Below are 15,372 nucleotides of genomic sequence, written 5' to 3'. Positions count from 1 at the left end.
GAACTTAGGGAAAGCTTACTTTGATGGTATGAGGCATGCATTGGCTAGGATAAACTAGCCAAGGATACTTAAGGGATTGACAGTGTATAGGCAATGGCAGACATTTAAAGAACACATGGATGAACATCAACAATGTACATCCCTGTCTGGCATAAGGGTAAAACAGGGAAGGTGGCTCAACCATGCCTAACAAGGGAAATCAGGAACAGTGTTAAAGCTAAAGAGGAGGCATATAAATTGGCCAGAAGAAGCAGCAAACCTGAGGACTTGGAAAAATTTAAAATTCAGCAGAGGAGGACAAAAGGTTTAATTCATAAAGGGAAAACAGAATTGAAAGTAAGCTTGTGGAAAGCATAAAACTGACTGCAAAAGCTTCTGTTGATATGTGAACAGAAAAAGACTGGTGAAGACAAATGTAGTTAGAATCAGGTGAATTCATAATGGACAACAAAGAGATGGCAGACCAGTTAAACAAATACTTTGGATCTGTCTTCACTAAGAAGGACACTAATAATCTTCAGGAAATGTCGGGGGACAGAGGGTCAAGCATACAGGAGGAACTGAAAGAAATCCTTATTAGTCAGGAAATGGTATTGGGAAAATTGATGGGATGAAAAGCCAGTAAGTCCCCAGGGCCTGATGCTCTACATCCCATCGTACTTAAGTGGCCCTAGAAATAGCAGGTGCATTGGTGATCATTTTCCAGCATTCTGTAGACTCTGGAAGAGTTCCAATGGATTGGCGGGTAGCTAATGTAACTCCACAATTTACAAAAAGGAGGGAGAGAGAAAATGAGGAATTATAGGCTGGTTAGCTTGACATTGGTGGGTAGGGAAAATGCTAGAGTCAATCATTAAGGATGGAATAACTCAACATTTGGAAAGCAGGCACAGAATTGGTCCTAGTCAGCATGGACTCACTAAAGGGAAATCATGCTTGACAAATCTTCTGGAATTTTTTGAGGATGTGACCAGTAGAGTAGATAATGGTGAATCAGTAGACGTTGTGTACCTGAACTTTCAAAAGGCTCTTGACAAGGTTCCACACAAGAGATTTGTTAGGAAAATTAAAACTCATGGTATTGGAGGTAATGTACTGACATAGACAGAGAACTGGTTGGAGACAGGAGGCACAGAGTTGGAATAAATGGGTCATTTTCAGAATGACTGGCAGTAATGAGTGGGGTACTGCAGGGTTCAGTGCTGGGATCTCAGCTGTTCACAATATACATGAATGATTTGGACAAAGGAATTGAATGCAATATTTACAAATTTGCAGATGACACTAAGCTGGGTGGCTGTGAGGAGGATGCTAAGAGGCTGCAGAGTGACTTGGACAGACTGACTCAGTGGCCAAATACTTGGCAAATGCAATGTGCTATGGATAAATGTGAGCGTATCCACCTTGATCAAACAGGAAGGTAGATTATTATCTGAATGGTGGCAGTTTAGGAAAAAGTGAGGTGCAATGAGAACTGGGTGTCATGGTGGAATGGTCGCAGAAGGTTGGCATGCAGGTATAGCAGGCAGTGAGGAAAGCTAATGCTGTGCTGGCCTTCATAGCGAGAGGATTGGAATTTAGGAGTCAGGATGTCTTGCTGCAGTTATACAGTGCCTTAGTGAGGCCACACCTTGAGTATTGTGTGCAGTCAAAAAGAAAAAGGAAGCATTTGTCAAGGCTAGGGTGGAATAGAAGGAAAATCGTAAGAACCTTAAGCAAGGAGTCAGGAGGACTAAAAGGGATCATGAAAAATCATTGGCCAACAGGATTAAGGAAAATCCCAACGTTTGCTATACCTATATAAGGAGCATGAGGTTCGGCCGAGAGAGGGTTGGCCCACTCAAGGACAGGGGAGGGAATTTATGTGTGGAGCCAGAGGAAGTGGGGGAGGTATTAAATGAGTACTTTGCATCAGTATTCACCATAGAGAAGGACTTGGTGGATGATAAGTCTGGAGAAGGGTGTGTAAATAATTTCAGTCATGTTGAGATCAATAGGGAAGATTAACATTAAGGTAGACAAGTCCCCAGGGCCTGATGGGATATACCCTAGAATACTGAGAGAGGCAAGGGAGGAAATTGCTGGGGCCTTGAGAGAAATCTTTGTATCCTCACTGGTTACAGGGGAGGTTCCAGAGGATTGGAGAATAGCCAGTATTGTCCCTTGGTTTAAGAAGGGTGGCAAGGATAATCCAGCTAATTACAGGCCGGTGAGCTTATGTCAGTGGTAGGGAGAATTTTTGGAATGGATTCTCTGAGACAGGATTTACTCACACTTAGAAATAAGTGGGTGTATTAGCAAGAGGCAACATGGTTTTGTGAAGGGGAGGTCGTGTCTCACTAACTTGATTGAGTTTTTTAAGGAAGTTACAAAGATGATCGATGAGGGTAGGGCAGTGGATGTTGTCTACATGGACTTCAGTAAGGCCTTTGACAAGGTCCCTCATGGCAGACTGATACAGAAGGTAAAGGCACACGGGGTCAGAAGTGAGCTTGCAAGATGGAAACAAAAAATGGCTCGGTCTTAGAAGACAGAGGGTAGCAGTGGAAGGGTGTGTTCCTGAATGGAGGGCTGTGACTAGTGGCATTCCTCAGTGATCAGTGTTGGGACCTTTGCTATTTGTAATATATATAAATGATTTGGAGGAAAATGTAACTGATCTGATTAGTAAGTTTGCAAATGACACAAAGGGTGGTGGAATTGCGGATAGCGATGAGGACCATCAGAGGATACAGCAGGATATAGGTCGGTTGGAGACTTGAGTAGAGAAATGGCAGATGGAATTTAATCTGGAAAAATATGAGGTAATACATTTTGAAAGGTCTAATCCAGATGAAAAATATACAGTAAACGGCAGAATCCTTAGGAGTACTGATAGGCAGAGGGATCTGGGTACACAGGTCACTGAAAGTGGCAACGCAGGTGGAGAAGGTAGTAAACAAGGCATACGGCATGCTTGCCTTCATCGGCCGGGCATTGAGTTTAAAAATTGGCAGGTAATGTTGCAGCTTTATAGAACCTTTGTTTGGCCATTGGAATATTGTGTTCAATGCTGGTTGCCACACTACCAGAAGGATGTAAAAAATGAAAGAACTGTGGGTGCTGTAAATCAGGAAACAAAACAGAAATTACTGGAAAAGCTCAGCAGGTCTGGCAGCATCTGTGAAGGAATAAACAGAGTTAACGTTTTGGGTCCGGTGACCCTTCCTCAGAACTGGGGAACTTCTGAGGAAGGGTCACTGCAACCGAAACATTAACTCTGTTTTTTCCTTCACAGATGCTGCCAGACCTGCTGAGCGTTACCAGAAGGATGTAGTGGCTTTGGAGAGGGTACAGAAAAGATTTACCAGATGTTGCCTGGTATGGAGGGCATTAGCTATGAGGACAGGTTAGAGAAACTTGGGCTTTTCTCACTGGAATGACAGAGGTTGAGGAGTGATAGAGGTCTACAAGATTATGAAGGTCATGGACAGAGTGGACAATCAGAAACTTTTTCCCAGGTTGGAAGAGTCAGTTACTAGGGAGCATAGGTTTAATGTGCTAGGGGCAAGGGTTAAAGGTGATGTATGAGGCAAGTTTTTTACTCAGAGGGTTGTGGGTGCCTGGAACTTACTGCCGGGGGAGGTAGTGGAAGTAGATATGATAGTGACTTTTATAGGGCATCTTGACAAATACATGAATAGGATGGGAAAAGAGGGATTCGGCCGCTGGAAGGGTAGTGGGTTTTAGTTGTAACGGGTAGCATGTTGGTGCAGGCTTGGAAGCCGAAAGGGCCTGTTCCTGTGCTGTAACTTTCTTCGTTTGTTCTTTGTTTTGGTCTCCTAGTCCAAGGAAGGTCATTGTTGTTATTAAGGGAGTGCGGCAAAGTCTCACCAGACTGATTCCTGGGATGGCAGGCCTGAAATATGAGGAAAGACTGGATCAATTGGACTGGTACTCACTGGAATTTAGAAGAATGAGTGGGGGTCTCATATAGGACTGGACAGGTTAGATGCAGGAAGAATGTTCCCAATGTTGGGGAAGTACAGAACAAGGGGTCACAGCCTAACAATAAAGGGTAAACCATTCAGGGCTGTGTGATAAGGAAGAATTTCTTCACTTAGAGAGTTGTGAACCTGTGGAATTCTCTCCCACAGGAAGTTGTTGGGGCGAGTTCATTACATATATTCAGGATGGAGCTGGACGTGGCCCTTGCGTCTAAAGGGATGTAGAGATAGGGGGAGAGGGTAGGAATAGGATACCAACATTTCTTGATCAGCCATGATGGTATTGAATGATGGTGGAGCCTCGAAGGGCCGAATGGCCTACTCCTGCGCCTATTTTCTATGATTCTATGTCTTAACTACTCTATTAGCCGGCCCCTCCACCGTCAGTGATCTGAGGACAAGCTTCCTCGGATCCCTCTTTTCCTCTGAGCCATTGTCTTGCCAATCATTGAATAAGCCCTTGTCTTGTTCCTTCTTCCAAAGTGTATCAGTTCACATCCATCAGGGTTAAATTCCATCTACAGATTTCCCCCCACTTGTAGAACCTCTGGTACTTTTAAAAATGTTTAACTCAAACCCACAGGTTCAGGCACAGGGTCTGTGCAAGGCAGCATTTGCACATGCAGCACAGCTCCTAGTCACTGTGTCTAAGTGCAGTGAGTATTACGGTTCCTACTCTCTCTCTCTCTCTCTCAGTCTCTCTCTCTCTTGGCAGAGCTGCCATGTTCCGTGCAGTGTGTTCTTGCTCCCGTTTGCAGCCTCTGTGTCGGTTCCCTTGGCTCTGCCGGCATTCCTGCGAGGTATCTCCGTCGATATGTACGCGGGAACCCTGTGAACAGAGATGCGACAGGATAAGGGGCGGGGAGGGGGTGGAAATAAACAGAAAATGCTCGAGGATTGAAGGTGAGGGTGTTGCTAGTTGGGAACTAATGGGATGGCAGTAGCATTTTTTTTGTTGTTGGTTTTCTGTCGTGAGAGATTTCAACTCCAAACGGGGGAGCTGTCATTGTGCGGTGAAAGCACGGATTTCAATGAATGGTGGGGGAACAGGCACACACCGACAGTTGGAGAGATCCACTGTTTTTAATTTGGATTTTATACTAATTCAGTTTTTGTTAACAGTGAGCGGGCGTTCTCATTCTCTGATCGTGCTCAATTTGCAAGACAATTGCAATGGTCCCTTTTGTGGGCAATACAATGATTCAGACTGTCTCTGTCTCACACACATGCAGGGATAACTGAAAGACTCTTACTGGGATCAGCAGGGTCAGTTTGAGAGTGGGGAGTAAGGCTGAGAGATTGAGAGATTCAGAACAGTAGTGGCGAGTGGGGGGGTGGGATAAGGGGGTTGGTGGAAGGTGGATGAAGACAGTCAGGGAAGGGGATGGGATTGTAGAGAAAGCACGGCAATCACAGCCAAAAAGAGATTCTGCAGCAGAGATGGAGGTGGGGGAAGAGGATTTAAAGGAGGGTATCTGAAAGCATCACTGTGCCGCTCCCCTGCTACACAGTCAGGGATCGTTCACAAAAACGCAGGAGAGAAATCAGAGCAAGAATAGCCCTTCGACATTGCTCCTCCATTCAATCTCATAATGGGTTGACCAACTCCTTACTTACGACTCCATCCAATATCCTTTGATCTCATTCACCCTAAGAACTGTATCTAACTCCTTATGGAGTCATCCACCACAGATGAGACCCTTCAGGCCAATGATTCAGTGCCAACCCATTGATATGTATCCTACTTTCCAGCACTTGGCCCAGAGCCTGGAATGTTATGACATTTTCAAGTGCACATCAAAGGACTTCCGAATGAGAACATTCAGTGTTTCGGCCTCAATTGCTTTCTGTGGTAGAGAATTCCATGGGCTCCCCATTTCCGCTGTGAAGGCATTTCTCCTCTATCAGTCCTAATCCATTTCGTTAGACTGTGACCTCCTGGTTCTGGACTCCCCCAGCCTTTGTGAACATCCTTGATGCATTAACCCTTATTAGTCCTGTTAGAATTCTATAGGTTTCTATGAGATTCCCCCTCATTCATCTCAACTCCAGTGAATTTAGTCCTAAACAATCCAGTCTCTCTTCATACATCGGTCCTCCCATCTCAGGAATCAGTCTGGGAAACCTTTGCTGCACTCCCTCAATCGCCAGAACATTCTTCCTCAGATAAGGAGACAAAAACTGTGCACACAATACTGCAGGTGAAGTTTTAGTAAGGTCCTGTACAATTGCAACAAGATATCCCTGCTCCTGTTTTGGAATCCTCTTGCTATGAGGGCCAACATACAATTTGCCTTCTTCACTGCCCGCTGCTCCTACAATGCTGACTTTCAGCAACTGGAATACGAGGGACACACAGGACTTTTTTTTAATATAGAATCCCTACAGTATGGAAACAGGTGCTTCAGTCCAACAAGTCCACACCAACCCTCGGAGCATCCCACCCAGACCCATCCCCCTGTAATCCCCGAATCTACACATCCCTGAACACTATGGGTAATAGCATGGCCAATCTACCTAACCTGTACATCTTTGGACTGTGGGAGGAAACCGGAGCACCCAGAGGAAACCCACGCAGACGCAGGGAAAATGTGCAAATTCCACACAGTCGCCCGAGGGTGGAATCAAACCCGGGTCCCTGGCGCTGTGAGGCAGCAGTGCTAACCACTGAGCCACCATGCCACTTGTTGCACCTCCCCCATTTCCCAGCCTATCTCCATTCGGATAATAATGTGCCTTTCTTTTTTTGCTGCCAAGAAGAATAACCTCGCATTCACCCACATTCTATTACATCTGCCATACATTTGGTTTGCTCAGTTGACTGGATGGCCGGTTTATAATACAGAGTGATGCCAACAGTGTGGGTTTGATTCCTGCATCAGCTAAGGTTACCATGAAGAATACGGCTTCCCACTCTCGCCCACCATGTCGACTGAGGCACAGTGACCCTCAGGTTAAACCACCTGAGAATGAAGCAGCAGTCCAATGGGACAAAGTCAACTTTACATTTAATTGCAACACAGACTGTAACTATGGGACTGGTTGTAACTGGAACACAGCCTGTAACTGTGGGACTGACTGTAATTGTAGTATAGACTGCAACTGTGTGCCAGGCTGTAACTATCACAAACTGTAACAGTGGGACTGGCTGTAACTGTATCACAGACTGTGACTGTGGGACTGGCTATACTTGTATCACAGACTGTAACTATGGGACTGGTTGTAACTGGAACACAGACTGTAACTGTGGAACTAACTTTAATTGTAGCATAGACTGCAACTGTGTGACAGGCTGTAACTATCACAAACTGTTACAGTGGGACTGGCTGTCATTGTAGCACAGACTGTGACTGTGGAACTGGCTGTCATTGTAGCACAGACTGTGTCTGTGGATTAATGTGGTGCCATTATTTAAGAAAGGTGGTAAGGAAAAGGTATAGACTGGTGAGCCTAACATCAGCAGTGGGCAAGTTATCTGAGGGGATCCTGAGAGACAGAATTTACATGTATCCAAATACAAATAAAAAGCAAGGACTGATTAGGGATAGTCAACATGTTTTTGTGTGTGGGAAATCATGTCTCACTAACTTGATTGAATTTTTTGAAGAAGTAAAGATGAGAATTGATGAAGGCAGAGCAGTGGACATTATATGGACCAGTAAGGTGTTCAACAAGGTTAAATCACATGGAATACAGGGAGTACTAGCCATTTGGATACAAAATTGGCTTGAAGATAGGAGACAGAGAGTAGTGGTGGAGGATTGTTTTTCGGACTGGAGGCCTGTGACCAGCGGTGCACTGCAAGGATCGATGCTGGGTCCACTGCTTTTTGTCATTTATATAAATGATTTGGATGTGAATATAGGAAGCATGGTTAACAAGTTTGCAGATGACACCAAAACTGGTGGTGTGGTGGACAGCAAAGACTGTTATCTCAGAATACAGTGGGCCTTTGAGCAGATGGGCTGAGGAGTGGCAGATGGAGTTTAATCTAGATAAATCTGAGGTGCTACATTTTGGTAGGGCAAATCAGGGCAGGACTTATACACTTAATAATACGGTCGTGGGGAGTGTTGCTGAACAAAGAGACCTTGGGTGTTCATAGTTCCTTGCAAGTGAAGTCGCAGTTGGACAGGGTAATAAAGAAGGTGTTTGGTATGCTTCCTTTATGAGTCAGTGCATTGAGTATAGAAGTTGGGAGGTCAAGTTGTGCTTGTACAGGACATTGGTTCAGCCACTTTTGGAATACTTCATTAATTTCTGGTTTACCTGCTGTAAGAAAGATGTTGTGAAACTTGAAAAGATTCAGAAAATATTTACAAGGATGTTGTCAGGGTTGGAGGGAGAGTCTGAACAGGATTGGGGCTATTTTCCCTGAAATGTCAGATGCTGAGGGGTGACCTCTAGAGGTTTATAAAATCATGAGGGGCAGGGATAGGGTGAATAGCCAAAGTCTTTTTCACAGGGTAGGGGAATCCAAAACTGGAGAGAATAGGTTTAAGGTGAGAGGGGAAAGATTTAAAAGGGTCTGAGGAGCAACATTTTCACGCAGAGGGTGGTGCATGTATGGAATGAGCTGGCAGAGGAAGTGGTGGAGGCTGGTACAATTACAACATTTAAAAGGCCTTCGGATGAGTATATAAATAGGAAGGGTGTGGAGGGATATGGGCCAAATGCTAGCAACTGGGACTAGATTAATTCAGGATATCTGGTTGGCATGGATGGGTTGGACTGAAGGGTCCGTTTTGTGCTGTACACCTCTATGATTCTGTGTATCACAGACTGTGAATGTGGGATTGGCTGTCATTACAGCACAGACTATACCAGTGGGACTGGCTGTAATTTAGCTCAGATTGTAACTACGGAACGAGCTGTAACTGTGGAACTGACTGTCACTGTAACACAAACTGTAACTTTAACACTGGTTGCAACTATGAGACTGACTACTAATATAACACTGACTGTAACTGTGGGACTGGTGGTAATTGTAGCACTGACTGTAACTGTGGGACTGACTGTCACTGTAACATAAACTGTAACACTGGCTGTCACTGTAACACTTGGCAACTGTAACACTGGCTGATACTTGTGGGATTATCTGCTACTGTAACACTGGTTGCCAGTGTAACACTGGCTGATTGTAACACAAGCTGTCACTGTAACATCAGGGTAATTGTTAACCATGCACTGGATCATGCTTGCCCAGTTTCCAGAGTGTTTGTTGATCAGGAATCTGTTTGCATCCTCTTCCAGGTCAGGAGGAGCCTGTCGTACTGATCATGCCTCGAGAGGAGAGTGACGTGCGACGGAGTGACTCGATCATCCCATGTTTCATCTGTATCGAGGTGCGTTTGATAAAGAAAATGAATCACCCTGAGCTCTGGGTGGATTTCAATCAGATGCAGAAGTCCTTGCACTCTGTAGCTCCCTTGAAGTGAGACTGGATCGGTTAGGATGATATTCACTGGAGTTTAGAAGAATGAGAGGGGAGTCTCAGAGAAACTTATCAAATTTTAACAGGGACATAGAACATAGAAAAGTACAGTATGATGTTGTGCCGAACTTGATGCGAAATTAGAATAATCCCTTCTGCCTGCCCTTGGTCCATATCCCTCTATTTCTTGCATATTCATGTGCTTATCAAAAAGTGCCTTAAAAGACCCTATTGTATCTGCCTCCACCACCACCCCTGGCAGCGCATTCCAGACTCCCAGTACTCTCTGTGTAAAAACTTGCCCTTCACATCTCCTTTGAACTTTCTCCCTTTCACCTTAAATGCATGCTCCCTAGTATTAGACATTTCAATCTGGGAAAAAGATTCTGACCGTTAACCTCATCTGTGCATCTCATAATTTTATTGACTTCTATCGAGTTTCCCCTCAACCTCTACTGCTCCAGAGAAAATAACCTGAGTTTTTCTAGCCTCTCATTATAACTCATACCCTCTAATCCAGGCAGCATCCTGGAAAACCTCTTCTGCACCCTCTTCGAAGCCTCCACATCCTTCCTGTAGTGTGGTGACCAGAATTGAATGCAATACTCTAAATGGCCTAACCAAAGTCTTATAAAGCTGCTAACCAACATCCTGACTCTTGCACTCAATTCCCTGACTAATAAAGGCAAGCATGCCATATGCCTTCTTTACCACCCTATTTACTTGCATGGCCACTTTCAGGGAGCTATGGACTTGAACCCCAAGATCCCTCTGCACATCAATGCTGTTCAGGGTCCTGTCATTAACTGTATACTTTTCCTTACATTTGATTTCCCAAAGTGCAGCACCTCACACTTGCCCAGATTAAATTCCACCTGCCATTTCTCCACCCATATCTGCAATTGATCTATATCCCACTGAATCCTTTGAAAACCTCCTATACTATCCACAATTCCACCGATCTCCACTGGACTAGACAGGGTAAACACAGGAAGGATTACCAGGGGCAAGCCCAGAACCAAGGGATCACAGTCTAAGGATATGGGGTAGGAATGAGATGAGGAAAAATGTCTTTCTCCAGAGAGTGGGGAGCCTGTGGAATTCTCTGTCACAGGAAGGGCAGCACGGTGGCTCAGTGGTTCATTGGTTAACACTGCTACCTCACAGCGCCAGGGACCTGGATTCGATTCCACCCTTGGGCAACTGTCTGTGTGGAGTTTGCACATTCTCCCTGTGTCTGTGTGGGTTTCCTCCAGGTGCTGTGGTTTCCTCCCACAGTCCAAAGGTGTGCCAGTTAGGTGGATTGGCCATGCTAAATTGCCCGTAGTGTTCAGGGGATGTGAAGATTAGGTGGGTTATAGGGGGATGGGTCCGGGTGGGATGGTCTGAGGGTCAGTGTGGACTTGTTGAGCCAAAGGGCCTTTTTCCACACTGTAGGGCTTCTATGATGATCGGGGTAGAAAAATTGAATGTTTTCAAGACGGAGTTGAATATAGTTCTTACGGCTACAGGGATCAAAAGGGAACAGGGGACTGAGTTATACAATCTACTATGATCAGATTGAATGTTGGGGTAGCTTCAAAGGACCTAATGACCTAATTATACTCTTATTTTCTATGTTTCTATGTTTCTTCCTTTCTGCAAATACAATCGATCCTGAGATAAGCAGACCAGATCTGTAAAAATGTTGACAGATTTCTCTGAGATCCCCCCTTATTCTTCAAAACTCCATGAATATAATCCTAACTGATCCAATCTCTCTTCATACATCAGTCCTGCCATCCCAGGAATTTGTCTGGGAAACCTGTGGTTGTACTCCCTCCATTGCCAGAACATCCTTCCTCAGACAAGGAGACCCAAACCGCATACACAATACTCCAGACTGTGGTCTCACCTGTAAGGTTGCAGAACAACATCCTCCTGCTGTACTTGAATCTTCTCGAGATGAAGGCCAACATCCCATTTGCCTTCTTCACCGCCTGCTGCTCCTGCATTGCAATGACAGGACACGCGTGTCTTGCTGTACTTTCTGCACTGTCTGATAACTCTCAGCCTGTTCTTTTCTTTGCAGTTGGTGATTATGGTCGGGACAGTCTTGCTCACCTACTACCTGGAATTCACAGACATATTCTCAGTACATCGTCAAGGTTTCTTCTGTTTTGACAGCACCTACACAAAACCGTATCCAGGACCAGAGGAAACCAGCCTGCTACCCCCAGTCCTGCTCCAGTCCCTGGCCTCAGCTGTCCCCATGACAACAGTAAGGATGACTTCCGTTAGTTACAGCTCCTCTCTACTTACCTGGCCAAGCACTGCCTGGTCCTAGGTGGGAGGTGGGGGCCACACATCCTGGTCCTTGACCATGAAAGGAATCACTTACCCTTGTCCTCAGAGGGACGGAGTCACCAATCTTGGTCCTCGCAGGGAGGGAGTCACATATTCTGCTTTTCAGAGGAAGGGAGTCACAAATCCTGGTCTTTGGAGGGAAGGTATCACAGATCCTGATCATTAGAGGGAGGGCGTCACCATCGTGGTTGTGGAAGGGAGGATGTCACTTATCCTGGTCCGAGGAGGGAGGGGTTCACACATCTTGGTCATCAGCTCGGGAGGGAGTCACTATCCTATCCTCAGAAATGCAAGTCATTAATCCTGCTCCTTGGAGGGAGGGAGTCACTAATCCTTTTGGAGGGAGGGAGTTACATATTTTGCTTCTTCGAGGGAGAAAGTAATAGGTTCTGGCCTTCAGAGGCGGGAGTCACAAACCTCGTTGTAAGGAGGGCGTCGGATATCCTCCTTCTTGGAGGAAGGGGGTCACAGTTCCTGATCCTGAGGAAGGAGGCAGTCACATATCCTGAGGTTGATATTGATCTCATTAAAGGGTCTGCTGTGTGTCCCTGTGTGTGTCTGTGTGTGCGTTTGTGTGTCTGAGTGTATGTGTGAGTGTTGGGGTGTGAGTGTATGTGTGTGTCTGTATATGTCTGTGTGTCTATGTATGTGGGTGTGTGTATCTGTCCGTGTGTATATATGGGAAATGTGTAAGAGCGGACCTCAGCAATATTGGCCCGCGTGCTGATTGATCAGATTTTACCATGATAAATTCTGTCCCGAAACATTGCCCACTGAGTTCGGAAAGTGCTGAAAGAGCGCTCACCAGACTGGCAAATGCTTCGAAACTCGCTTCATTGATTTGGAAGTAAATTCCAGCACCCTTTGTTTTTCTTCCTTTCCAGATTGTTTTCGGCGAGTTAGCGGCGTTTGTCTTTCAGGCAGAGTTAGTTCGTGAGGAGAGAACAATTGTGACTGCAGACTGCTGCTCCCTCAATCCGCTGCTTCGCAGAGTCGTCAGGTTTTTGGGTCTGTCCAATTTCCCTGCTTGCGCCTACTGTCAGTAGCTCTGGAGAAACACTGGTCCAGAGCATCTTTGCTGCTTTGGTGTTTCATCTGCCCTTGCTCAGCACACACTGAGTGACGTTGCTGGAGTCAGTCACCTCATCACACTCTGGGCAGCTTCAATTCTGAGCAAGCCCAGACTCTCACAAGGCTGAGACTGGGACAGGCATTGGGGCTAGCACTAAGGCAGCTCTGGGACTGGCACTGGGGATGGAACTGGGGTGGTATTGGGATTGAGATTAGGACTAGGCCTGGGGCTGTGGATGGCAACCAGTGCTAGTGGAGCTCTGCAGGGGTCAAGATGGGGACTAGATCCACTAATGGTCTGGACGAAAGAACTGAGGGCATATTGTTGCTAAGTTTGGAGATGGCACAAAGATACGGCATTTTGAGGAAGGACTTGGACAGGCCAGGAGAGTGGGCAAAGAAGTGACAAATGAAACACAATGTGGGAAAGTGTTATGCACTTTGGTAAGAAGAAAAGAGGAGTAGAATATTTTCTAAATGGGGAAGGGGTTTTGAAGCACAAAAGAATTTGGCAGTCCTAGTTCAGGAGGTTAACATGCAGGTTCAGTTAGTGGTTAAGAAGGCAAATGCAATGTTAGTATTCTTTTCAAGTCAGCTAAGGCTGCTGCTGAGGCTGTTTATGGCTGTGGTCAGACTGTATTGGCATATTGTGAGCTGTTTTGGGCCACATATATGAGGAAAGATGTGCTGGCATTGGAAGGAATCCAGAGAAGATTTACAAGAATGATTCCGGAAATGAAGGGCTTGTCATATGAGGAGTGGTTGAGGACTTTGGATCTGTACTCAATGGAATTTAGAATGATGAGGGGGGATCTGAATGAAACTTACAGAATACCGAGAGGCCTGGATAGAGTGGACATGGAATAGATGTTTCTACTAGTAGGAGAGACTAGGACCCGAGGGCACAACAATTTAGATTTGAGATGAGGAGGAATTTTTTTGTATTCATCCACAGGATGTGGGCATCACTGGTTGGGCCAACATTTATTGCCCATCCCTAATTGCCCAGTGGGCAGTTAAGAGTCAACCACATTGCTGTGGGTCTGGAGTCACATGTAAGCCAGACTAGTTAAGGATGACAGATCTCCTTCTCTAAAGAACATTAGTGACTCAGAGGGGTTTTTCCTGACAATCAATAATGGTTTCATGGTCATCATTGGACTCTTATTTCCAGATTATTATTGAATTCAAATTCCACCATCTGTCATGGCAGGATTTGAACCCAGGTCCCCAGAACATTTCCTGGATCTCCGAGTTAACATTCTAGCAATTATACCACTAGGCCATTGCCTCCCCCTGAAGATTTCTTCAGCCATCGGGTGGTGAATCTGTGGAACTCATTGCCACAGAGGCTGTGGAGGCCAAGTCATTGAGTGTATTGAAGACAGTGATAGGTTCTTGATTGGTAAGGGCATCAATGAGAGAAGGTAGGAGAATGGGATTGAGAAACACATGGTCGAATGACAAAGCAACTGTATGTGCCAAATGGACTCATTCTGCTCCAATGTCTTAAGGTCTTATGGGGATGAGGATTGGACTGGGGCTGGATCTAGCCTGGGGCAAGGGTTGAGGCTAGAGCTGAGACTTGGGCTGGAGTTTGGGCTGAAGCTAGGACTGCGACAGGGACTGGAGTTGAGGCTGGGACTGGAGATAAGGCTGGGTCTGGGACTGGGATTTGGATAGGGTGGGACTGAGACTGAGACTTGGACTGGGGCTGGAGCAAGAACTGGGACTGGGATATAGCTTACAGCTGGGACTGGATCTGTACCTGGAGTTGGGGCTGGGGATGGAGCTGGGCCTGTGGATGACAATCAGTGACAGTGGAGCTCCGCAACTGTTCATCTTACACATTAATGATCTTGACAAAGGAACTAACGGCCTATTGTTCCTAAGTTTACAGATGACACAAAGGTCGGTTTCAAGGACACATAATGTTGAGGCAGCTGATGAAAGACTTAGAGAGCAGGCAAAGAAGTGGCAAATGGAACACATGTGAGAAAGTGCACTTTGGTGGGAGGAAAATAGGTAAAATAGACTATTTTCTAAATGGGGAAAGGCTTTTGAAGCACACAAGGACTTGGGAGTCCTAGTTCAGGATTCTCTTGAGGTTAACATGCAGGTTCAGTTAGTGGTTAGGTAGGCAAATGTAATGTTAACATTCTTTTCAAGACGGATAGAATATAGGAGCAGCAATGTATTGCTGAGACTGTACAAGGCTCTAGTCTGACCGCATTTGAAATATTGTGAGTGGTTTTTGGGCCCCATATCGAGTGAAGGATGTGCTGGCATGGGAGGGATTGCACAGAGTTAGGGGCTGGAATTCAATCTGTGGCTGAGGATAGGAATGGGGCTGAGCCTGAGTTGAGCATGACAGACAGGGTCTGGGATTGGAAGTTGGGCTGGGACTAAGGATGGCACTGGGGAATGGAGATGGTACTGGGACTGAAACGAGGACTGGGGAAGGAGATAGAACATAGAACATTACAGTGCAGTACAGGCCCTTTGGCCCTCGATGTTGCGCCGACCTGTGAAACC

General features: G+C 45.8%; 1 protein-coding gene across 1 annotated transcript in view; it reads left to right on the top strand.

The window, feature by feature from the left end:
- The first annotated feature begins 4,697 nt into the window (after positions 1-4,697).
- plppr2a (phospholipid phosphatase related 2a) overlaps positions 4,698-15,372 on the top strand; it is a 25,646-nt gene continuing 14,971 nt past the window's right edge. Inside the window, exons 1-4 of the mRNA XM_048612181.1 lie at positions 4,698-4,786; positions 9,240-9,331; positions 11,492-11,680; positions 12,651-12,774. Of these exons, the coding sequence (XP_048468138.1) occupies positions 9,266-9,331; positions 11,492-11,680; positions 12,651-12,774 (379 nt within the window). The 5' untranslated portion in view covers positions 4,698-4,786; positions 9,240-9,265. The remainder of the gene's footprint in view (positions 4,787-9,239; positions 9,332-11,491; positions 11,681-12,650; positions 12,775-15,372) is intronic.

The sequence above is a fragment of the Rhincodon typus genome, chromosome 25 (assembly GCF_021869965.1).
Source record: "Rhincodon typus isolate 14 chromosome 25, sRhiTyp1.1, whole genome shotgun sequence".
NCBI lineage: Eukaryota > Metazoa > Chordata > Chondrichthyes > Orectolobiformes > Rhincodontidae > Rhincodon > Rhincodon typus.
Note: the sequence above shows the minus strand (reverse complement) of the source record. Positions and strands in the feature narration are given on the sequence as shown.